Source organism: Theropithecus gelada, chromosome 13, assembly GCF_003255815.1.
Source record: "Theropithecus gelada isolate Dixy chromosome 13, Tgel_1.0, whole genome shotgun sequence".
Taxonomy (NCBI): Eukaryota; Metazoa; Chordata; class Mammalia; order Primates; family Cercopithecidae; genus Theropithecus; species Theropithecus gelada.
In genome coordinates, this window is record NC_037681.1 from 23,864,714 (window position 1) to 23,888,982 (window position 24,269).

Sequence of the window (24,269 nt, forward strand, 5' to 3'; positions counted from 1 at the left end):
CCCAGGCTGGAGTGCTGTGGCCGGGTCTCAGCTCACTGCAAGCTCCGCCTCCCGGGTTCCCGCCATTCTCCTGCCTCAGCCTCCCGAGTAGCTGGGACTACAGGCGCCCGCCACCTCGCCCGGCTAGTTTTTTGTATGTGTTTAGTAGAGACAGGGTTTCACCGTGTTAGCCAGGATGGTCTCGATCTCCTGACCTCGTGATCCGCCCGTCTCGGCCTCCCAAAGTGCTGGGATTACAGGCTTGAGCCACCGCGCCCGGCCTAATATCTTGTCCCATTCTGGGAAATACTATTTTCAACCCTGAAAAAAAGATTCTAATTTAAAAATACAAACATAACCTTTTTTGTTTGCAACATAACCCGTTTTAGGAGTATCTTCTTGATTGCACATACTGTTATATCAGGAATAATAAATGCAAAGAAATCATGCCTTTGTCATTCCCAAGTAGGTTGAGACAAGTAAAGACATTTACCAGACAGCTTTCCAGAACGTTTCCTAAGGGAGCTCTGCACACTGTTGCCGGGACCGTCCGCTGGGTATGGGAGGAGCTCTGCACGCTGTTGCTGGGACCGTCCGCTGGGTATGGGAGGAGCTCTGCACACTGTTGCTGGGACCACCCATTGGGTGTGGAGTAGATCTGCACACTGTTGCTGGGACAGTCTGCTGGGTATGGGAGGAGCTCTGCACACTGTTGCTGGAACCGTCCGCTGGGTGAGGAAGGAGCTCTGCACACTGTTGCTGGGACCGTCCGCTGGGTATGGGAGGAGCTCTGCACGCTGTTGCTGGGACCGTCCGCTGGGTGTGGAGGAGCTCTGCACACTGTTGCTGGGACCGTCCGCTGGGTGTCGAGGAGCTCTGCACACTGTTGCTGGGACCGTGCTCTGGGTATGGAAGGAGCTCTGCACGCTGTTGCTGGGACCGTCTGCTGGGTATGGAAGGAGCTCTGCACGCTGTTGCTGGGACCGTCCGCTGGGTGTGGGAGGAGCTCTGCACACTGTTGCTGGGACCGTCCCCTGGGTGTCGAGGAGCTCTGGGAGATGCAGTATTGAGAAGAGAGTCTACACAGCTGCTGACTTGCCGCTCTTCACGTGGAGCTTCCAAGAGCTCCGAGGCAGCCCCGCGGAGTCCCTTGTGCACACCTGTCTAAGATGCTCTCTCTCCTGGCATAGCCTTGAGGCCCTAGGCCACCTGCTGCCCTCGCCGTCTTCCATCGAGTGCAGTGGGATGCACTTAACGTGAGTGCTCCGGGATCACCTCCCACAGTCTTTGGCCCTGTAGACAGACATCCTCTGTAATCTCCCCACAGCACGGCCATCTGCCGTCACTGGCACCTCAGCATCTGCAGGGCGCATCCCTGTCCCAGGAAATCTCATCCATCCCAGAGGGTGGTCACCATGGACACCAGCCTTTTCCCGGCACCAAAAGTGTTTTTGTTTGTCTTAAATGTTGTTAACTTCATAATTACTATTCACATTAGGGCTTTAAAATACCTTTCCAAAATCCTATAGAGTTTCTCTTTTGAGAGCCATTCTTCATATCCCCGTACTAGCCTTCTTTCTTTAATTTTCTTTTAGATTTTTTTTTATTTTTTAAATTGTTACACTAGTACAGATTGTTTCTCCCCTTATAGGGTTTGCAGTCATGAAAAGTGTTGGTGGGGATTATATCTCTGAATAATATTTCTAGATCATTCATTGCATTTTATATCGACAGCTTGCATTGGTGTGGCACATTTGTTACGACTGATGAACCGGTATCGGTACAGCATTATTAACAAATGTTCGTAGTTTACACTTGGGTTCACTCTTGTGTTGTACATATTCACTATGCTAAAGAAAATTAAATGTCCATTCCTGACAAGGTTAATTTCATCCTCTCTCAGAGAGTTGAATTTTTCCAGACCCCACCACCATCTTTTTAATCTGTTGTTTGGAATTACGCTTCTCGTTCCAAAGAAACATTCACGATGGCAGTGAGCATGTAAACTTTCCTAGTGCTTTGAATTTTTAAAGCACCACGTTCTGCATTAAATTGCTCACTTCAAGTTTCCATGCAACTAGAGGGAAAACAGGAGCCTAAAAGATCTTCCCATTGGAAATAAAGCAGCTTGATTATCTTCACTATGCTGTTTAAGAAGTACGGTGCTGCTTCTAATACTAAATTCAGATCTGGATGGTTAGTCTAAGTTACAGGAGCTGTAATGACTTCACACGAAATCGTACTTCAGAAGTGAATCCTTACGGATTACCCTCAAGTCAAATTAAAGTGGATGGGGCAAACACTTCAATTAACCGGAATCGCTCTACTCGCCCTCAGTCGTCTGCTCCTCTGTGCGCGTAAGAATCTCTCTACTCGTCCCTCAGCTGTCTGCTCCTCTGTGTGCGTAAAGGCACACTGTCACTGTCATTGTCACTGGGCCTTTCGTCCTTTTTCATCCTCCCTTCAAAATCATGAAATTCACATTTTGAGTTCTCAAATTCTGAAACTATTTTTTATCAACACATAACCATACGTGATATCTCAGAATTAAATATTCAGCATGTTTCAAATGTCAGATTTTATTTTTCATGACAAAATTACCTCACCTGCTTGAGTTAGATTTCCAGGTCACAATGCTTTGCATCAGAACTCCCGAGTGTTGATTGTTGGACACATGATTGCTGCTTTATTTGTTTGGAGAAGGCTCATTAGTTCATCTTACTGCTTTTCACTTTGCTCACTGTTTTTATGAAATCTAACATTCTCAGTCTTTTCCTAGAACAAATCACTAAAAATATGGGAATTTTCAGTTTGGGGCTCCATATCTACCATGAGAACACCCAAATGGAGACCTCTCCTTACCCTGTCTGCACTAGATACAGGCCTTGGCCAGTCACTGGGCTGTAGCTGAAGCCACACGTGGGTTGCACATGGCTGTGGCAGACTCATACAGAGGCAGTGACCCAAGCCTCAGTTTGTCTTCATGCTTCAGGGCTTTGGAGACTTAAGTGAATCATTTATATTTAAGGTATTTTTTTATCTTAGGACTTTCTCACTGTTTTTGTGTTGTTTTTAGTGTTTTTTAATTTACAGTGCCACATTTAACTCAAAAATGACTTGCTGAGAGCTGTAAGTATGACACTCTGTGCTTGGCAGGGCACAGACACCGAGCAGTATCCCCACCGTTGAGCAGAGGGAAACCAAGCGCATGGCTTGTCCTGCCTGCTAAGGTCAGGATAGGGAAGGACACATGCAGACATGCAGAGACAGAGGGAAATCAATACAAAGCAGTCTTCCCAGCAAAGCATTCGCATAACTTGAAAATGAGACGGAAATGCCAGGGCAAACTTGTAAGTTTGTGCCTTTTTGAAGAAAGGGTAAAGCTGTTAAAATTGGGCAAAGGGTTTGGAAGGCTCCCACAGCCACGTTCTCTGAGGCAGGTGGCACAGGCATCCAGGCATCCTCATGGCACACCTGCTTTGGCCTCATGGCCACCTAGCTGCATCTGGGCCCTCACGCCCTAGTGCGCAGGTGACACAAAAGGCTGCAGAGAGGATGTGATCCACCCAGCACAAACAGCTAGTGAGTGGCAGAAGGTAGCATACCCCACTGAAGGGAAACTGAAATGTCATCTTTTTTCCCTTTCATTTTTCACTGCCCAGCACCAAGGCCTGGGCGATTCCTGGCACATTTCTCTTTTCTATAGTAGCAGTACGGATTTTCAGCACAGCAAGGGACAGTCTGAAATAAATTTTGTAGGAGTATTTTCATTTAATGTTTTCTAAATGATTAATGAGAACACTTCTACAGTATTTATAACAACCTAGATTTTGGCAGGTCACAACTATACATGGGAATCTTCCAGAAAAATAGATCCACTAGGAATTATTTTTCCTTACAGATTTTGACTAGCTTCTCCTTTTTTTTTTTTTTTTTTTTTTTTTTTTTTCTTTTTTCCTTTCCAATGCTCTTTCTCCCTGCAGGAGAAAGATAGGCCTCAGGGCTGGTGTGGAAGCCTTGCATATTTTATCTCACTTGACAACCACCCTCAGCATGGAGGATTTCACTGAGATTCCCAGGGTGGCTCTTCAGAGACAGGGGCTAGGTTTGGTGACTGAGAGAATCAGCTTAAAGGTATTTTTATGTGCATTTACTTAAGACAAAAGTATGAATTACACCAAAGCAGCTTCTGTATGTATCTTGTTGAAGAGGGGAGTGGTTTCCTTGAGGACGCGGACCCCATAGCTCTCATTGTGTGCACAGGGTGCAGGCCCTCCTGCCCAGCGCCAGGAGCTGCTGAGTAAATGTCAGCTCAGTGAAATTCACACGCCCCACCTGGAGCGCACAGGCGGTTTCTCCAGCTGCTTCCATTTATTGTTTTAATTCTATGATCCATCTATTTTTTCTAGGAAGGGGTGTTTTTCTTTCTGATTTAATTCCCTACATTTTTCTCTTTCATATGAAGTTGTAGATATATTTTTCCTTCGGATTTTTATTCTTTTAAGATTTTTAACCTGTGCGAGACTTTTTCAATGATACAAGTCAATGAGGAGGAAGATCTTCTTCCACTTCAGTCTTCACTTTGCTCCAGGTATTGCTAGGAAAGGCACAAACAATGACAGCGTGTTTAAGGAAGAACCTGGCCGGCTTGGATCACCGCTACTGTCATTCTTGGTTTTGCATCTACCTGGGGAGGGCCCAGCTTTTAGGTTCCCACTGAGGGAAGCATGAGAGAGGATTGCTTGGGGGATGCTGCCAGAGCTTCCAGCTGACGGTCTTTGCAGAGCGGCTGCCAAGTGGCCTGGTGGACGTATGTTGGCAGCTTTGGATGAATTGGGATTAGGGAATGTTCGTTTACTTGATAACCGAGTATCTACAAGGAGAGGTGGCAGCGTGAGGGAATAGTGCCACCATAATGAGGACACAGCCAGCCATCTCTTCCCTGCCACAGAACCCCAGGCAGTCCCCCTTCAGGCTGCAGTTTTCCGTCTGGACTGAGGGACTGGCCGGTGGAGCAGGAGGAGCCGATCACCCTCCGTGGGAACGAGGATGCGCAGAAGTTTGAGTTACTGTGGTTTTTATGTTCTTCTTTTTGAGATGGAGTCTCACTCTGTCACCCAGGCTGGAGCGCACTGGTGCGATCTCGGCTCGCTGCAACCTCCACCTCCCAGATTCAAGCAGTTCTCCTGCCTCAGCCTCCGAGTAGCAGAGATTATAGGCGTGTGCCACCACGCCTAGCTAATATTTGTATTTTTGGTAGAGACAGGGTTTTCGTCATGTTGGCCAGGCTGGTCTCAAACTTCCAGCCTCAAGTGATCTGTGCGCCTCAGCCTCCCAAAGTGCTGGGATGACAGGCATGAGCCACCGCGCCCAGCTGAGTTATTAACTGTTACATGGGGGGCAGGGGAAGGGCTCATTATCATTTTTTAAAATAACATTAATGTATTTTCTTTTTAAAATGTTAAAATTTAATTCTGAAAGGATTTTGCTACATTAGTGCTAGTTTTAATTGTGATTTTATTCAATATGTCCCCCAAATGTAAGGAAGAAATGGATAAATTTTGTTCACAAAAATATCCTCCCCACCTCCCAAAAGCAGTAGCAATGGGAGCACCTTAGCACGTGGGAGATTTGAAAAGAACCTGGAAGTCAGGTTTGTTGGAGGAGGAGGATCTGACCACAGCTCAACTCCACCTGCTCCAGCAGCGCGGAGTCCACAGGTACAAGCAGGCGTTTGGTCCCCAAGGCCTCACAGAAGTTCAGGCAGAATTTCATCACCTTCTTTTCCCTTAACCCCCATTTAGGCTTTAAACGCCCGTGTGGTTTTTAAAAGGGTGGAGGTAGCAAGGAAACAATATATATCTAATGAGGGACATTTTCCTGTGTGATATGTAATGAATGTGCTATATGTAGTACTGATTACCTGTTATAATTAAGGCAGCGTATACTACTGATTACCTGTTTTAATTTTATCCTAAGGAAGGTCAGTGTGCATTTTGAGACATTAGAAAAATATAATTGATATTACCTGATAACCTTTGAGTTAGCGAATTTTAATTTCACATCAGTGAGGTACTGTTTTAGAGCAGTGCTTCTCCATCTCAGCGTGCGCAGGAGTCACCCAGCCTCTTGTGGTGGGCAGGCCCTGATGCAGCAGGTCTGGGCAGGGCCTGAGATTCTGAAGTTCTGACAGGGACACAGGTGACCAGACTGCAGCTGGTCAGAATGTACCTTTAATCAAGTATTAATATTACTCTTTCAGCTACAGCTGGCCACTATATTTAATAGTATTTCTGACAAAAAAAATACATATTTTAAGTTTCAATTTGAGATCCCAAGAACACAGTCCTTCACCCCAAAGAAATGGATCTGATTTTATCTTTTTTCATGTGGCAGCCCCCATATTTGAACCACGCTCATTAAAAACTCCATTTTCCATCTAGTACGTCGGAGAGACCATCTTTATTATATTTTAAATTATATGTGTAGTTAGGTTTATCTTCCCTTTTTGTAATTTACAGAAAAATCGAGTAGAGTTCCATATACCCTCTTTCTTCTGCACAGTTTTTAATAACATCTTGCATTTTTATTAATAAGTATAAAAATTTTGCATTAGCATAGTACTTTTATTATAATTGATAAACCAATATCGGTACATTGTTATTAAAGTACATAGTTTACCTTAGGGTTCACCCTCTGGGTTGTCCATTCTGTGGGTTTCAACAAATTAATGACATTCCATGTTCATCATAGTGTCATGCAGAATAGTTTCACTGCCCTGTGTATTAATCCCCCCACCAGCCCTGGATTAATCCCCCCACCACCCCTGGATCGATCCCCCCACCACCCCTGGATTAATCCCCATCACCCCTGGATCAATCCCCCCATCACCCCTGGATCAATCCCCCCAATCCCCCATCACCCCTGGATTAATAATCCCACATTGCCCCTGGATTAATCCCCCATCACCCCTAAATTAATACCCCATCGCCCCTGGATCGACCACCCATCACCCCTGGATTAATCCCCCATTGCCCCTAAATTAATACCCCATCGCCCCTGGATCGACCCCCCCATCACCCCTGGATTAATCCCCCATTGCCCCTGGATTAATAATCCCGCATCACCCCTGGATTCATAATCCTTCATCACCCCTGGATTGATCCCCCACCACCCCTGGATTAATCCCCCACCACCTCTGGGAACTTGGAGTCTTTCCATTGTCTCCATAGTTTCACCTTTTCCAAAGGTCTTATAGTGAGAATCATACAGTGTGTGGTCCTCAGGTTGGCTTCGTTCACTTAGGAATGTGCATTTATGGTTCCACTGTCTTTTTCTGGTTGATAATACATTTCTTATCTCTGAATAATATTCCGCTGTGTGTATATACCACAGCTTATTTACCCATTCCTCTGTTGAAGAATAGAACTTGGTTGCTTCTGGTTTTTGACAATTATGAATAAAGCTGCTATAAACATTCTTTTGCAAGGTTTTGTGTAGACACAAGTTTTCCAATCCTTGGGTAACTCCCTAGGACTGTGATTGCTGGATCTTATGGTAAAAGTATTCTTAGCTTTGTAAATATCTGCCAAGCATCTTCCAAGGCTTTCATACTATTTTGCTTTCCTAAGAGCAATGAATGAGAGTTCCTGTTGATTCACATCCTCAACCAGCCTTTGGTATTGTCATTTTTTGGATTTTTCACTATTCTGATAGGTGTATAGTGTCATCTCGTTGTTTTAATTTGCAGTTCCCTAATGACATATGATGATGAGCATCTTTATGTGCTTGTCATTGATAAATCTTTATTGGTGAGGTGTCTGTTCAGATCTGTTGCCCATTTATTAATTGGGTTATTTGTTTTCTTATTGTCTGTTTTTTGGAGACAGAGTCTCACTCTGTCGCCCAGGCTGGAGTCCAGTTGTGCAGTTATGGCTCACTGCAGCCTCGAGCCCCTGGGCTTAAGCAGTCTTCCCACCTCAACCAATGGAATAGCTGGGACTATAGGCACACACCACACCTGGCTAGTTTTTGTGTTTTTTGTAAAAACCAAAAAAAGCAATCAGTTTGCTTCAGTCTCCCCACCTGCTGGGATCACAGGCATCGGCCACCATACCTGGCCTGTTGTTGATTTTTAAGAATTCTTTGTATATGTTGGATACAAGTTCTTTATTAGATAGGTGTTTTACAAATATTTTCTTCCTATCTGTGACTTGTCTCTTCGTTACTTTAATACTACGTTTTACAGAGCATACGTTTTTAATTTTAATGAAGTCCAGCTTACTGATTTTTTTCTTTTCATGGATTATGTTTTTGGTGTTCTATCTAAAAGATTATCAACAAACCCAGGTCACCTACATTTTTATCTGTGTTCTGTTCTAAAAGTTTTACAGTTTTTGCACTTTACATGTAGGTCTCTTATTGGAGTTAATTTTTGTGTAAGATGTAAGATCTGTGTCTAGATTCATTTTTTTCATGTGGACGTCCAGTTGTCCCAGCACCATTTTTGGAAAAACCTGTTCTTTCTCCATTGCATTTCCTTTATTCCTCTGTCAGAGATAAAACTGACTATATTTGTGAGGAGCAATTTCTTGTCTTTCTGCTCAGGGCCACTGATATATTTGTCCGTTCTTTCTCGAGGACCACACAGTCACCCAGTCTTTTTACAGTAGCTTTCGAGTAGCTCTTAAGGTGGGTAGTCTCAGCCCTCCAGATTTGCTCTCTTTAATGTTGTGTTGGATATTCTGAGTGTTTTCCTTCTCCATATTAACTTCAGAGTCATTTCGTTGATAACCATGAAATAATTTGCTGGGATTTTGATTGGGGCTGCATCGAATCTGTAGGTCAAGTTGTAAAGAACTGTTGTTTTAGCAGTGTTGTCTTCCTGTCCATGAATGTGGAATATCTCTTGATTTTTTCAGCTCTGTGAATTTTTTCATCAGAGTTTTGTAGTTGTCTTCCTACAGCTCTTGTGCTTATTTTGTCCATTTTATACCTAGGGTATTTCACTTATTTATATGGGAAATGATAGTGTGTTTTTAATTTCAAATTCCCATCATTTATTGGTAGTATCTAGGAAGCCAGTTGACTTTTGCATATTGATCTCGTATCCTGTGACCTTTAAACACTTACTAGTTTAGAAGTTTTTTTGTTCTTTGAGATTTTTCTTCATAATTATGTCATTGCAAGCAAATAGTTTTATTTCCTTCTTCCCACTCTGTGGTTTTCTTTTCTTGTCATTGCATTAGCTCGAACTTCCAGTACAATTTTCAGTGGAAGAGATGAGAGGGAACATTGTTGCTTTATTCATGATCTTAGGGGGAAATCACTGAGTTTCTCACTCTTAAGTATGTTGTTAGCTGCAGTTGTTTTATAACGTCCTTTATTAAGTTGAAGACGTTTCCCTCTATTCCTTGTTTGCTGAGAGTTTTTATCATGAGCTGGTGCTGGATTTTGTTAAATGCTTTTCTACATCTATGGATAAGATTTTTGTTCTTTAGCCTGTTTGATGTAGTAGATTATGTTAACTGATTTTGGAATGTTAGATCACCCTTGCATACCTGGAATAAATTCTATCTGGTCATGGTTTATAATTCTTTTTATACATTGTTGGATTTGGTTGCTAATTTTTTGTTGACTTCAGTTCTCTTCAATTCAGTTTGCTAATTTTGTTGAAGACTTTTGCATTTATGTTCATGAGACATATTGGTCTATATATTTTTTTTTCTTGTAACGTCTTTGTCTGGTTTTGGTATTAGGGTAATGCCAGCCTCATATAAGAAGTTAGAAAGTATTCCTCTGCTTCTGTTTTCGGGAAGAGATTGTGGAGAACTGATATCATTTCTTCCATAAATGTTTGGTGGAATTTACAGTGAAACCATCTGGGTCTGGGGCTTGCTTTTTTGGAAAGGTTTTTCTTTTTCTATCTAAGTTACCAAATGTGTGGACATAGAGCTGTTCATAATATTCCTTTATTATTCTTTTACTGTCCGTAGCATCCACAGTAATAATCCTTCACTTCTAGTACTAGTTGTTTATGTCTTCTCTGTTTTTGACTAGCCTGCGGAGAGGCTTATTGGTCTTGTCAGAGTTTTATTGGTCTTGTCAAAGAATATGTTTTTGGTTTGGTTGATTTTGTCTGTTGATTTCCTGTTTTCAGTTTCACTGATTTCTGCTCTAATTTTTATTTATTATGTTTTTATTTTTATTATTTTCTTCTCTACTGCTTACTTTAGGCTTATATTGCTCTTTCTTTCCTTCTAGTTTTCAAAGGTGGAAGCTGGTTTCAGATCTTTCTTTTCTAATATATGCATTTAATGCTAAAAAGCTTCCTCTCAGCACTGCGTTTGCTGCATCCCACAAATTTTGATGTTGTATTTTTATTTTCACTTCGTTCAAAATATTTTCACATGTGCTTTTACATCCAGAAGCACCCCCATGTCCATGGGCAGTTGTCAGGGTAAGGGGCAGGTAACTTTCTGCCACCGTCTCAGGTGAAGTGGCAGGAGTCACACAGCCTGTTTACTCACCATCTACCAAACTGTATTCCAGATCGGAGTATTAACAGCTAGTCTATAAATGGAGAGCGGAGTATTAACAGCCAGTCTATAAATGGAGATCGGAGTATTAACAGCCAGTCCGTAAATGGAGAGCGGAGTATTAACAGCTAGTCTATANAGCGGAGTATTAACAGCCAGTCCCAAGTTGGGTTTGAGAACTTCCAGTAGGGGTTTGTTTCTGTGCTTACCTTATAGAGCTTGAAGGGTTCTTGAGATATTCTCTCCCTTGAGGTAAGTGATCAGCCACATAGAAGTGATTCTGGCCCCTTCTCTACTTGAGACAGAAGGATGGAAGTGACACGGCTTACATATAACTTACCATGTTGGGCCGGTTCCACAGTGACATGACTTACATATGACTTGCATTGCAGGCCAGTCCCCTGCGTCATTATACTGATGGTCTAGAAATGTTTATTTCTGGGAAACCGAAGTGACTCAGGTTGTAACTTAAGCTCAGTCAGACATTCTCTTGAGATACAGAAATTATTTAGTGGCATCAAAAAAGAAAGTTTAAACATTTTAATTTCAATAATTGTTATCTTTCTTTTCTCCAGCCTATCATCACAGTAAAACTATTTTCCATAGTGTTCCTTAATTTTCACTGTCTTCTTTTTGGACCTTTCTTATTAAAGACCATAACCATAAAGCTCATTTCAGTGTGGTCATGGCCCATTCTCAGTAATGGTTAATGAATAGACAGATGGATGCACTGAGGCACAGAGATGTTAAGTGGCTTGCAGAAGTCACACGTGTGTTTCCTCACCATCTTTCAGACTATATTCCAGATCCGAATATTCATCACTTAGGCCTATTTTGAAAAGCACTTTGCTGAATACATGTGATTGCCCTCTGCTGGCATTTCTCTCTTCTTTATCTCATTTATAATCAATGCATGCTATTTGATTTTTTGCTGATTGTTATCTACTTAGTATACATACTACAGATCAAATTCCAAATCCTATTAGAAGAAAACACAATATTAACAATAAGTTTACCTTACCCTGAGAGATGATGCAGCCAGATGTGATATGATATAAAGGTGGTTTCTCTTGGGCTTCTTCAGAACTCTTAGCACACTCGTAACCAGACAGCTCTGGGTGGTAGATTTTTCAAGTCCAGCTCCCTTACCTCCTGTTGGGACAGCTCAGAGGCAGAGCGCAGGCTCCAGGGCCATGTGGAATTCAGTGGGAGGCCCATTCCCAGGGCCCAGGCCTGAGATGCACCTGTGCTCAGTTTTCCCTCCCCACTGGCCAGAACCACTGGCTGGCTTACAGCTTCTCCCTTCAGGGTCTCCTTCTGGGGAACCCAACCTAAGCAACCTTCATTCGAGCTTGCTAAACTAAAGAAATGTTAAAGAGGCCGGACGCGGTGGCTCAAGCCTGTAATCCCAGCACTTTGGGAGGCCGAGGCGGGCGGATCACAAGGTCAGGAGATCGAGACCATCCTGGCTAACACGGTGAAACCCCGTCTCTACTAAAAATACAAAAAACTAGCCGGGCGAGGTGGCGGGTGCCTGTAGTCCCAGCTACTCGGGAGGCTGAGGCAGGAGAATGGCGTAAACCCAGGAGGCGGAGCTTGCAGTGAGCCGAGATCGCGCCACTGCACCCCAGCCTGGGGGACAGAGCAAGACTCCGTCTCAAAAAAAAAAAAAAAAGAGAGATGTTAAAGAATATCTGAGCATTCAGGTTTTTCTTTTATTGGAGGAGGGGTTGGTGGTCTCTACTGTTTATTCATTTTGGGATCGTTTCTAAATGATTGCAGTGTAGCTATGGAAATCGTGGTGTCATCCACCTGTCTCCTCTGATAATTGTCTAGACATACATAGATAGAGCTCCACAGAGAAAACCAGCATGTATTTTATAGCTGACACCGTTAAATACTTCACAAGAAATAAAGGGATCTGTCATCACTTCTGCTGGGACATCTGCGACGCCTTCTTCAAGTGTGCCAAGTATGATTGCGTGCTCAGTTATGGCAAACAAACTCACTCAGCGCTGATTGGATTCCAGGCTCCATGGTCCCCTTCTCGATGCGCATCTTGCACGCGGAGCTTCAGCAGTACCTGGGGAACCCACAGGAGTCGCTGGATAGACTGCACAGGGTGAAGACCGTCTGCAGCAAGGTAGGTGGCGCTGTCATTTTTCCCCGCCACGGGGAGAACACGCCCTCCACGTCCTCCCCACAGGACGTGCCTGGGGTGTTCCCTGCCCATCCTGCCCCGTGCACCATCGCTGCTTCTGCCTTCAGAAGGCTAGGTGACCCAGTTGTGTGGCCTGGTAGTCATGGCTCTTGCTGAAATATTTTTTAGGGATGGTCAGAGTTTCTAGCAGAGCTGAAGTCCTGTAATTCTTACTGCCTGGTACTGTGAGAAGCCAAAAGGCAGAGACCTCTTTCTTGCCAAGGCTGCCAGCTAAAACTTCAGGGTCAGTGTGCCAGGCCACTCCTGTGTCCCACAAATGCTCACACGCACCTGCCATGTGCAGACAGAGGTGGTGCCGGAGCAGTACTGAAAGCAATCATGGTTTAAGCTTTCAAATCAAAGTAAGTGGTACTGCATTATGGCAACTGTCACTCATGATCCTGACTGCAAAGGCAGAGTCAGAGTGTTTTTGGACTCATTCTCGGTTGTGAAGTCACAGATAATGTGGGAGCCACCAAAGCGGCACATTATTACACTAACTGACATTGGGAAGAAACGTGGGACTCAGAGACTTTGCTGTCTACAGGCTGTTAGAGATTATTCATCTCAGATTAGGAATGATCCTGCCTTTCTACCCACGTCACAGTGGTCCTATGTAGGTTCAATGACATAAGGTATGCGGAAGTACTTTGAAAACTACAACAACAGGCAGTTTTTAGGAGCAGCAGCATAGTATGATTTTTGGAAAAACGAAGATTCTTCTTGTCGAATTCCCCCTTTCACTTCCCAGCTGTTGTGATGGAAGTTTTGTGGAGTTCCAAAACGGTGGTGTTGTCAGTGTTCCTAGCGAGGAAGGAAGGGGCCCTCCTTGTCTGTGGAGAAAATCAGGCATTTCTAGGCACCTCATTGCCCTGGGCTTTGCACCCACTTCCATTTTTTTAATACCATAACTTACAAGATAAAAAGATTGTTTGCTTTTTATACTATATATATAGTATAGAAATTGTTGATGGAGAATCATGTTACCAGCTGTTTTACATTTCAACACTTTTCTTGAATCTTAAAACGGGGTTTAATTTTATTTACAGAAATCGGAAGCACATAACTTGAAATTGGGAAATTCTAAACCAGTGACTTTCTAAACTGTACACGAATTTTTCATTATCCTCCATGTCACGTTGTAGGAAATCTTTATAGTATTGAGAGAGGAAATCCTGGGCCATAGGGTGATTGTGGATGGAAAAGCCAAGTTAGTTGAAGTAGTTTTGCAAGTCAGCTTTCCTGGTCCTAAAGTATTTCCTATTTCAGTATTATGCTTCTTAAATGCATACTACAGGCTGGGTGCAGGGGCTCATGCCTGTAATCCCAGCTACTCGGGAGGCTGAGGCATGAGAATCGCTTAAACCCAGGAGGCTGAGGTTGCAGTAAGCCGAGATCAAGCCACTGCACTCCAGTCTGGGCAACAGAGCAAGACTCTGTCTCAAAAAAGAAAAAAAAAAACTGTATACTACAGTGTGGCGATCAGGGGAGCCACTTAGCACTAGCTGTGAAGCAGCAGGGACAGTGGAGCAGAGAGCAGGAGCTTCCCACACCGCTGCTCCAGGCACCTGCACCCACTCCACCCGACAGACTCCTTTGTCGCATTCATTATGAGCCAGCCACTGCTCTGAGTTCCAACATTAGCTCATTTAATCCTTATCACAATCCTATGAAGGAGATGTTATTATCCCAGTTTACAGATGGGGAAACTGAGGCATGGAGAGGTTAGCCAACTTAGGATCACATGAGTTGAACCCAAGTCGTCTGGCTCTAGAGTCCATGCTCGTCATCACTCGCCTGCCTCCGTCACTGTAACGTGTCCCGTTTGAAGGGAGAAGGACCGAGAGTCCTCTCTTCACCCTGCACCAGCATTTCTGCTCCAAGGAAGGACAGTGCTGTCCGGGGTCAACTGACAGCTGCTCAGAAGACCCCTGTGCTTCCCCCCAACTGATGCCTGAGATGGGCTCGAGCCTGTGCTCTGCTGGCTGGGCCCTCCTGAGACTCTTGCGGGGGCTTCCAGGCAACAGCAGTTGACAGCTACGCATTGAGAGGTTGGGGAGAAACCAGAAGGATCAGTGCAGTCACCTCCTAGGAACATTTCTCTCAGGCTGACTGGGCTTGGGGCCACCATCAGTGAGAGAGCCACTCATGCTTCTCGTTCCCTCCACTAGTCTACCGTTCCACCTGCCTCTCAGCGTGTGAATACATCACCACACGTCAGGCGTCTCTCATGTTTACAGATAACATATTTTTTCTATGGCATGATCCAAATATAAGCCAGCATTCCTTGTGGTACTTAATTGAGGAAATCGCAATTTGTTCTAATCCTGGAAGAAAAACAAGCAGTTGGATTTATGAAAAGATGTGTGTTGGTCTTCACCTTAAAGGATTTTCATGGTTAATTTCAATATGTAATTACTATGTGTTCCTTTATGTGCTGACTTAAAATTTGACACCCTCTTGAGAGAGAAAGCTGCGCTGTGGCACAGCTGGTGGATGCCTGGACCACGAGAGAAAGACCCAGGGCGGGACCATGCAGTCAGCCTTGCCTCTCCGCCACCTTTGGCAGGAGAAGAAGCACCGTCGCCGACTTCCTCGCTCACTTCCTTGCGCGTTAGGGGCTCGTGGCAGCATGTGGGGCCTCTCCACTACCTTCCACAGGAGAAGCACCGTTGCCAACTTCCTCGCTCACTTCCTTGCACATTAGGGGCTTGTGGCAGCATGTGGGCATTCTTAACCTTTCTGTGACTGCTTCAGTGTTGAACTGAAGCTTGTTCATTTGTTCATGCAGCAAATGTCCATTCAGCACCTACTGAGTGCTGCACGCTGGCAGTTGGGGACTGAACAGAACACAGCCTTGCCCTCAGTGAGTTTACAGTTTGGTAGACGATGCTTGTTTCACCTGTTCCTTTTAGGTTTACAGCCATCACCAATACATCATGATCATCCAGAATTTAAACAGGGACAGTTTGTGTTCATGCCAGAATTTCTTTACTCAAGAAGTGTGTCTTAGTCCATTTGGCATTGCCGTAAAGGAATACCCGAGGGTGAGTCATTTATAAAGAAAAGGTTTATTTTGGCTCACACTTCTGCAGGCTGTACAAGAAGCACAGTGTCAGCATCTGCTTCTGGTGAGGCCTCAGGAAGCTTTTTTTTTTGAAACGGAGTCTCGTTCTGTCACCCAGGCTGGAGTGCAGTGACACTATTGGGTCACTGCAGCCTCCACCTCCCAGGTTCAAGCAGTTCTCCTGCCTCACCTCCTGAGTAGCTAGGATTACAGGCACCCACCACCACACCTGGCTAATTTTTGTATTTTTAGTAGAGACAGGGCTTAACCATGTTGGCCAGGCTGGCCTCAAACTCCTGACCTCAAATGATCCACCTGCCTCGGCCTCCCAAAGTGCTGGGATTACAGGCATGAGCCACTGCACCCGGCCAGGAAGCTTTTAATCCTAGTAGAAAGCAAAGGGGAAGCAAGTATGTCACACAGTGAGAACGAGAGTGACAAGTGAAGAGGATGAGGACGAGGGAGGCACCAGAGTTTTTTTTAACAATCAGATCCCAAAGTAACTAATGGAGCCAGAACTCATTCATTGCCATAGGGAGGGTACCAAGCCACCCATGAGGGTTCCACCCCCAGGACACAGACACCTCCCACCAGGCCCCACCTCCAACACTGGGGCTCACATTTCAACATGAGGGTTGGAGGGGATGAATGTCCAAACTCTACCATAGTGCAAAAATCTGAAAATACTAAAAGCCAGCCCACCACTGTTCTGCCAGTGTTGATTTGGTGGATTAAAGTGAACAGCTTGGTGTGGCCTTCGATCCTCTCTGCTCTCCACTGGTGAATAGAGAGGTCAGACCAGAGACTCTCCAGGGTTCTCCAGCATGACTGTTCTGATTTTCCCAGACCTTTGCAACTCCAGGAAATCCTCAGGAAGTCTTAAACTAAGGATGTGTCAGCGAGACCGCTCCCTGTGTGGACTGCTCTTTGTGCCTTGTTTAAAGCATTCACCACACCTGCCCCAAACCACGCGCACACACACAGCTCTGCTTGGGACACGCACTGTGTGTCCCAGCACTGAGGTGCTGTCACGTGTTAACGCTGCACGGATGTGTGCTGAATGCATCATGTTGATTACCTACTAATGCCCACAGCAGCTGCAGGTGACTTTACTATCCTCAGTTCCCAGATGAGGAAGGTGGCCTTAGGGAGGTGAAGTATCCACCAGACAACTGCAGTGAGGCAGTGAGAGAGCCTGGCTGAGCCCCACCACACAGCTCCAGAAGCCTCGCCCTTGACCACCAGTCTGCGGTTCTCTGTGAATTAGACCATCAGGATTGGGGTTTTTTCCTCCAAATACAGACTTTTCTCTGCTGCCTTGTAAAGCAGGGGCTCTAAAGTTTGGTGTTAAGCGTCACTTGAACAGTTCCAGAAATTTTAGCAATCCCGACTGCACTTGCTCCTGCCAAAAATTGTTCTTAGTCGGTTCAGGGAACTGTGAACTCTTCCAGTGGGTGAGGTGAGTCAAGCAGAGTGAAAAGAAATGAGTCTAGAATGTTAAACATTATTTCCTTTGGTGCCATTTTCCATTAGCTCCTCCTCCCGCAGCTTACCCTCCTTGGTCTGCGCCTCTGGCCCTGGTCTTCAGCTCTACCTCAGGCTGCTAAGGGAAGCTGCGTGGGAAGCCACCGCCGCCATTCTGCATGAGAATTTCCAGTGACCACTCCTGAGCCGGCCATACCCAGGCCGAGCCCTGGAGTCCTGGATGGCCCCCCTCTCAGGTCTTCTGGGGGCGCTTGAGCAGGCGGAGGCCAGTGCTGGGGCTGCAGTCGGTGGCTGTTGACTGGCCCAGAGCCTTGACACTGATCTGAGATGCTTAATTCAAGGATGTTCTACAAAACGAGATAGTTGTTTCTAGAAAGAAAGCAGGTATTTGGTTCATATTCCCCAAAGAACTCTGTCCCATTTGTTTTCACTGCTTGCATGGCATCTGTTGTTGATCTTCAAAGTAGTTTTTCCAGGCTGGAGGTCAGGAATGACTAGAATCAAATGCTTCAGAAGGGGGTAAACAGTAGCGCAAGAACCAAGCGAGGGTGGCGGAAGGTTTTCATCCCATAGTGATCAAGTCAGCGCAGAGCATTCAGGTTGCTCAGAAAATGAACGTGCTGCCATTTGTACAGATGTGTGCTGAGCCCTGCTGTCTGGTAATTGCCACTCCAGCAGAAGTCAAGTCTTCTCAGGTTCAGTTCCCAGCGTGATTTCCCACAGGAAAAGAAGCCGCCCTAGGTGACAGCAGAGTGAGGTGCAGGAGGGCTCGGGAGCAGCCAGAGTGACAGGCAGCGCAGTGCGTGCCCCCGGTCACTCAGACCAGGCCTCATGCAGGTTGAGCTTGACATTCAGCTCTCAGGGGAGAGGCCAGAACAGCCCCACCCCAGTCACCTGCGGGCTGCCACTCACGAGAGTCGCATGGTTTGAGACGCAGTAGCTGCCGAAGTAGCAAAGGAAGAGGCTGGTTGGGGTGCCGGCTGTCGAGTGTGTGGCCTCATGTGGGGAACTGCTCATGACATCACGTTCATTTCAAAGCCAGAACTATAATTACAATGTGACCGTGATGAAATCAGTGATACTTATTGGAGGAAGAATGCCCCAGTGTGTTAGTGGCATAAACGATGTGATGAAAGGCCGTTTAATTCCTCTTTTCTTATCCACGTCTCACTCAACGCATGTATTCATTTTATCATGTAAGACCTTTTGCTGTTGAAAGAATGAAGACCATGGGGCAGGAGCGAAAATAAAGGAAGCCCAGAGAACAGCCAGTCCACGAGGGCAGAGGGGTGCCGGGAGCACGCTCTGGGCCGAGGCTCCTGGTAAGGGAGCGAGCGGAATGGGAAGCTGAACCCCCACGGATTCTCAGGGGGCTGACTTCTCCTGTGTTGAAGAGTCACCAAAGACTGATTCGAGTCTGTGTTCAGCATGTGTGTTTCAGATTAGAACAGTATTGAGAATTTCTATATGGTGCCCAGTTTTAGTAGGACATCACTTAGGATCTTTATAAATGAGTTCAGGGTACTTCGTTTTATCTGTTGTCTTTGAGCCACTGAGTGAATGAGTAAATGTTTGGTGCAAATGTGATTGCATCAGTGAAGAAGAAAATATACCACGATTTAAAATAATTTTCCTATGCTACCGTGGCTTGGAAAAATCAATGCCGCCATCCTCTGACCCTGCTCCTCCCACGCGCCCTGCAGGCTGTCTCCCTCTTGGTCTCCACTCGAGAGAGCTTCACAGACTATTTGGGAAAGAGCCAAGGAAACACATTTCTACAAGCCATTTGCATAAGTAGACATAATCCATACGGAATGATGTACAGTTCGATTGTAGTTGCATTCGTCACTGACCTGCATCCGCCTGCACGGTCTTGAGTTCAGCTCCATCCTTCCCTGCAGTTCCGCAGCCTCCAGATTCTCCAGCTCAGCTTGGCTGAGAGTTCCACGTTCATAGAAGTGCTTCTTTACAGACTCACTCCCAGCTGGAGGAGGCCGAGGATAAGGTGCATTTTCGTGCACTCTGGAAAAGAAACGTATTCAACAATGTCGATGTAGCTTTTGCTTCTCTATTGATAGTTGCTAATATGGTAGTGAGAGCTTTGTTTGTAGGAAGAGTTAATATCTTGTCTAAAAGGGGTTTTTGACAGATGGACATCTTCGGTTTTGCTGTCTTATTTGTAAGCAAAGTTAGAAACATAACCGAGAGCAGGCGTGGCTGGCGTCTTAACACTGTCAGGGCCGGCGCTCAGGGTCTGGCCACCTGCACGCCGACAGCGGCCAGTTGCTGCCATCACCGTGCCTGACCAGAGGGCTTGGTTGCCCTGCTTTTCTGCTCCTCCCGCAGAGAACAAATCGATTATGGCTAAATCAGATGAGATGGGAATGATTGGCAGGTGGGGAGAAGAAAGGATAGGCCGAGTGAGGAAGGCCGTCCATCGAGGCCACGTCCCTGCTCTTTTCCATTGAAGCCCATGCTCCTGGAACCCCGTGTGTGCTCAGAATGTGCAAGCAGGAGAAACAGGGAGCGGAGCAGCGCTGGGCATCAGGGCTTTCCAGAGGAATGTCTTGACCCAGCTGGCAGTGGAAATTCACACCTTTAGAAACCTCTAGAGTTCATCATGGCCAGTCCCGGGACATGGACTTAGGAATGCCCAGCCCTGCCACCCAGCCGTGGCAATGCGATTCAAAACCAGATGCACCAAATGTGAACTCGAAGGCCATAGCACTCGCCAGTGACCCAGTCCTGAAGCGAGCATGATAGTCCAGAGAAGAGGCCTTTGATGTAAGACGATTCTTAAATTGTGCATTCTTTGCCTTGCTTTTCTTGGCACTATATGTTCTGTCAATCTGTGATCTGAATAGAAAGAAGAAAGTGCATTTTCAAGGTGTGAGGGGCCCAGAGGACACTGTCCCAAAAGCAGTGGTTGTGAGAGTGGCTTTGGAGTCAGGCTGACAGTCTGGAAACTTCCAGGTCCACTCTGAAGTGCCGGCTGCATGACCAGTTGTCCAGCCTGTGTCTGCGTTGGCCTCCTTTGTGCAAGTGAGGAACATGGCTGATCCCCCCAGGGTGGCAAGGGGGCACACGTAAGTGACCCCGCATGGTGCCTGGCACGTGGTCGGTGTTTCATGATTCTTTGAGACCTTTGGAGCAGCTCCAAGAAACCTCTTTCACTTTGAAGAGGTCCCCTGGGAAACTGTGGTGGGACTGGAAGGTCTCAGGACTTCCCAAAGTCTAAGGCTCTCCAGCACAGACCTGCTCCAACCTTTCGTCTCCACTCAAAAGGGTCCACTTAGTAAGTTCTCAGGTCCTTGGCTTAGTGTCAGCTTCCCAGTAGTTCGTACACTAGATGCCTTGGGAATAAAACCAGTTCCCTAAACCTATCCCGCGCTCACCCACGACCCGTGACAGCTGCCAAAGGGACAGGCACAAAGGCTCCTTCCTCAAGGCCCCCTGCAGACAGCACTTTCCACACCGAAGGTGTCCGTGACCCAGCCGGAAAACCTGCTTCACCACCTCCTGGATAACTGCATAGGATGAGAACACAGATTTGGGTCTCTTTAAATATGAATAGGTTACAGATTGCCTTTTTAAATATTGCTTGAGATCAAGTGGTGGTGGTTATATATGGAGTCAAGCAGCTGGGATATTCATTCGAGGCATATAATTTTCTTCATTCTTGGGACAAAACACAAGCAGGTTTTTAATTTTGAATAATTGGTCTTCCCTCCCGTACCGTGGGCAGGTGTTGATGGTTCCCCACCGTGTTAACCTGAAGCCTGTTCATCCCTGGACCGGCCACGACATGCCCAGAGCAGTATCCCCCATAGTGGGGCTGGCAGCAGCCCCTCCACACTATGCAGAGAACAGTCCGAGTCTAGAATCGTCTCCAGCCACACAGCTGTTTGATGTGTTATTTTCTCCGAACTCCTCTTCCACGCATTTCCAAGCAGCATCTTCTCATGATTACAGTCGCTTTCAGAGATGAGCTCATGCTAAGATACCCAATGAAGAACCCAGTTCAGAATTTTCCTTTTTTTTTTTTTTGAGACAGGGGGTCTTGTTCTGTCACCCAGACTAGAGTACAGTGGCATGAACCTGGCTCACTGCAGCCTTGACCTCCCTGGTTCAAGCAATTCTTCTGCCTTGCCCTCCTGAGTAGCTGGGACTACAGGCATGCACCACCTTGCCTGGCTAATTTTTAAACTTTTTGTAGAGATAGGGTCTCACTATGTTGCCCAGCCTGGTCTTGAACTCCTGGACTCAAGCAGTTCTCCCACCTCAGCTTCCCAAAGTGCTACGACTGACTATAAGCGTGAGCCACCATGTCCAGCCTAGAATTTTCAAATTAAAGCTAAACCTCCAGCGTGTTTCAGTAGAATGGCCTCAATGCGCTATTCCCCAGCAAAGGCTTCAGTTAAAGGTGCGGGGTAACGTCGACTGACCTGTGTGTGTTAGCCATCAGTTGCTGCCTAACAGATTATCTACAACTCTATGGGCTAAAACCATAGGGATGTATGTGCATCACTATTTCTGTGGGTCTTGAGTCCAGCACAGCTTCTGGGTCGCAATGGCTCAGGTCTGTCCTGAGGTTGCAGTTAGGATGCTGACCGCGCTGTCTCACCTGAGGGCTCAGCTGGGACTGGAGAACTGGGCTCCTGGAGGCTCTGTCATACACCCTCCAAGTTCTGCTGCTATGGGTAAGAGGCTGGGTTCCTGGCCTCATGGTTCTTTCTGTAGGGCTTCTCATGCATCTCACAGCATAGCCACTGGCTCCCTGCAGAGAGGGAGGGAGGAGGAGGAAGCCACAGTGCCTTGCATGGCCGGGTCTCAGAGGTCTCCATGTCCCCTCCACCGGGTTCTGTTTGTTGGACAAGTCACTAAGTCCAACCCACACACGAGGGATGGGAAAGAGACTGCCTTTTGAGGAGTGCTCAGGAATGCGTGACCGCGTTTAAACTGCCACCCCGCGGCCAGTCAGCTGGGTCTGTTCCACCTCAGGATGCACAGGCCTCTCCTGGCCCTGCAGGACAGGCTCACCTGCCTCCACCCCAGGCCGTCCTGGTGTTTGTGGACTGCACTTCACCCTGCCAGCATGCGGCTCGTACTGGGAGGCCCATGGGCTCCGAGAGGACCTCCCTTCAACCTCCAGGCACCTTGAAACTGCCCAGCAGCCAAACCTCGGAGCTGTGGAAGCTCCTGGATGTTCAAAGACCCACTTAATATTTAATAGTCAGTGCAGCATTAATTTCATTGCTCCCCGATCCCACATATCGAAACCTTTCACAGTTTAGTAATGGTGGTGAAAGAGAAAATGGTGGTGAAAGAGAAACCACAGGGAAAATCCAAGGCAGTGGGATTGTTTAATTTCTGGTTGCTTCTCCTTTTATTTGTAATTAATATCCATTCAGCATTTTTAAAGCTTACAAAATGCTTCAAGCACATTCTCATTGGAGTTCCGTGATTTGTAAAACAGGCATGTGAAAAAATTGGAAGCTAAGGAAATAGGAATTCAGAGAAGGTACACTGAAAGTCAGCCTGAACTTGAACCCACGCCTTCTGGCACCGAACGTCCCTGTTCTCGTCACTGCAGCACTTTGCTCTGTGTGTGGAAAGCGTGAAGGGCCCCTGCAAATGGGCATGATGCTGCCTCCTCCACAGGTTTATTTTTGTGAAATCAAACAGAATACTGTTTGTGCTTAAAAACCATCCTGCGCCCCCATCTGTAAACGACATCGTCCCTGGTACTTCCCAGCAGGCGCTAAGCACCGCCCACACTGCCGGCGCCTGACCAGACAGCTCCACTGAGCTCCTGACCCAGCTTCAACCCACCGGGAGCAGCTCCCAGGGAATGTGCAGAAAGGTGCCTCCAACACCCAGCCCTTTCTGCCCCTCGGCCCCTGTGGTCACTCTCCCCTCCACAGTCCTGCCCCCGCAGTTGGTCGCGTACTGCCCTGTGCATCTTCCTGAAGCACCTGCACTGTTGCCTTATCTTTGTCCTCTTCCTCCTATGCCCTAGCCTGGGCCCTCAGCGGCTTCCAGCAGGGAGGGTGTGAGTGCAGTGATTTGGCACCTGTGCTTCAAATCATGCCCCTACTCCTCACAGCCTCTTCCAAAATGAACCGGGTGTGGCGTGCTGGGCCTTTATTCTTCTGGGACACAAACACAGGACTGCTGATTGGTCTCTCACATAGACCCTGGAGTCTGGTCCTTTCGTCTGGGGCAAAAGGAACCAAGGAGGAAATTCCAGCCGCACCACATTTGCAAACGACACACTGTCGGGCTTTTTTTGCAATAACTGCATTTCTTAAATAATTCAGGCTTTGGATTGAGAACGTGTCTGTCACTTTCCTTTATAGAAATAACCTTTTGTAAATCAATGTACTGTTACTTTATAAAGCCAGACAACTGTCTCTAGATAGACAGCAACAAAAGCTACCAACTGTGAACTGCTGTTTCTGTTCCGTTCACTCATGGATGCTCTTCTGCATCACACTGGGACCTATTAATTGACATTAAATGACACGCCCTACAAATGAAACAATGGTCACTGAGGGTCAGAGGGTTGTGTCTGATGTGCCTATGCTCGTGTCAACAATAGGTGCCTTCTCCAGCTGTCCCTTTCTCGGGCTGAAGCACCTCGGTGACCCAGATCCCTGCAGGCACTTGGCATCATTCTGTGCGTCCCTCCGCCCCAGCCAGGAGAGTGCTTTTTGGAGAGGGAGGGGTGTAGCCTGCCTGGTGTCTCCGTGTCTTACCCCTGCACCTTCCCAGCTGGGTGGGTGGATCTGGAGGGGTGTAGCCTGCCTGGTGTCTCCATGTCCTACCCCTGCACCTTCCCAGCTGGGTGGGTGGGTCTGGAGGGGTGTAGCCTGCCTGATGTCTCCATCTCCTACCCCTGCACCTTCCCAGCTGGGTGGGTGGGTCTGGAGGAGTGTAGCCTGCCTGGTGTCTCCGTCTCCAACCCCTGCACCTTCCCAGCTGGGTGGGTGGATCTGGA

At 46.6% G+C, this 24,269-nt stretch overlaps 1 protein-coding gene across 2 annotated transcripts in view; it reads left to right on the top strand.

The window, feature by feature from the left end:
- TRAPPC12 (trafficking protein particle complex 12) overlaps positions 1–24,269 on the top strand; it is a 106,983-nt gene that overhangs the window by 52,043 nt on the left and 30,671 nt on the right. For both annotated transcript variants that reach the window (XM_025353866.1, XM_025353867.1), the window contains exon 6: positions 12,548–12,660. In XM_025353866.1, the coding sequence (XP_025209651.1) occupies positions 12,548–12,660 (113 nt within the window). The remainder of the gene's footprint in view (positions 1–12,547; positions 12,661–24,269) is intronic.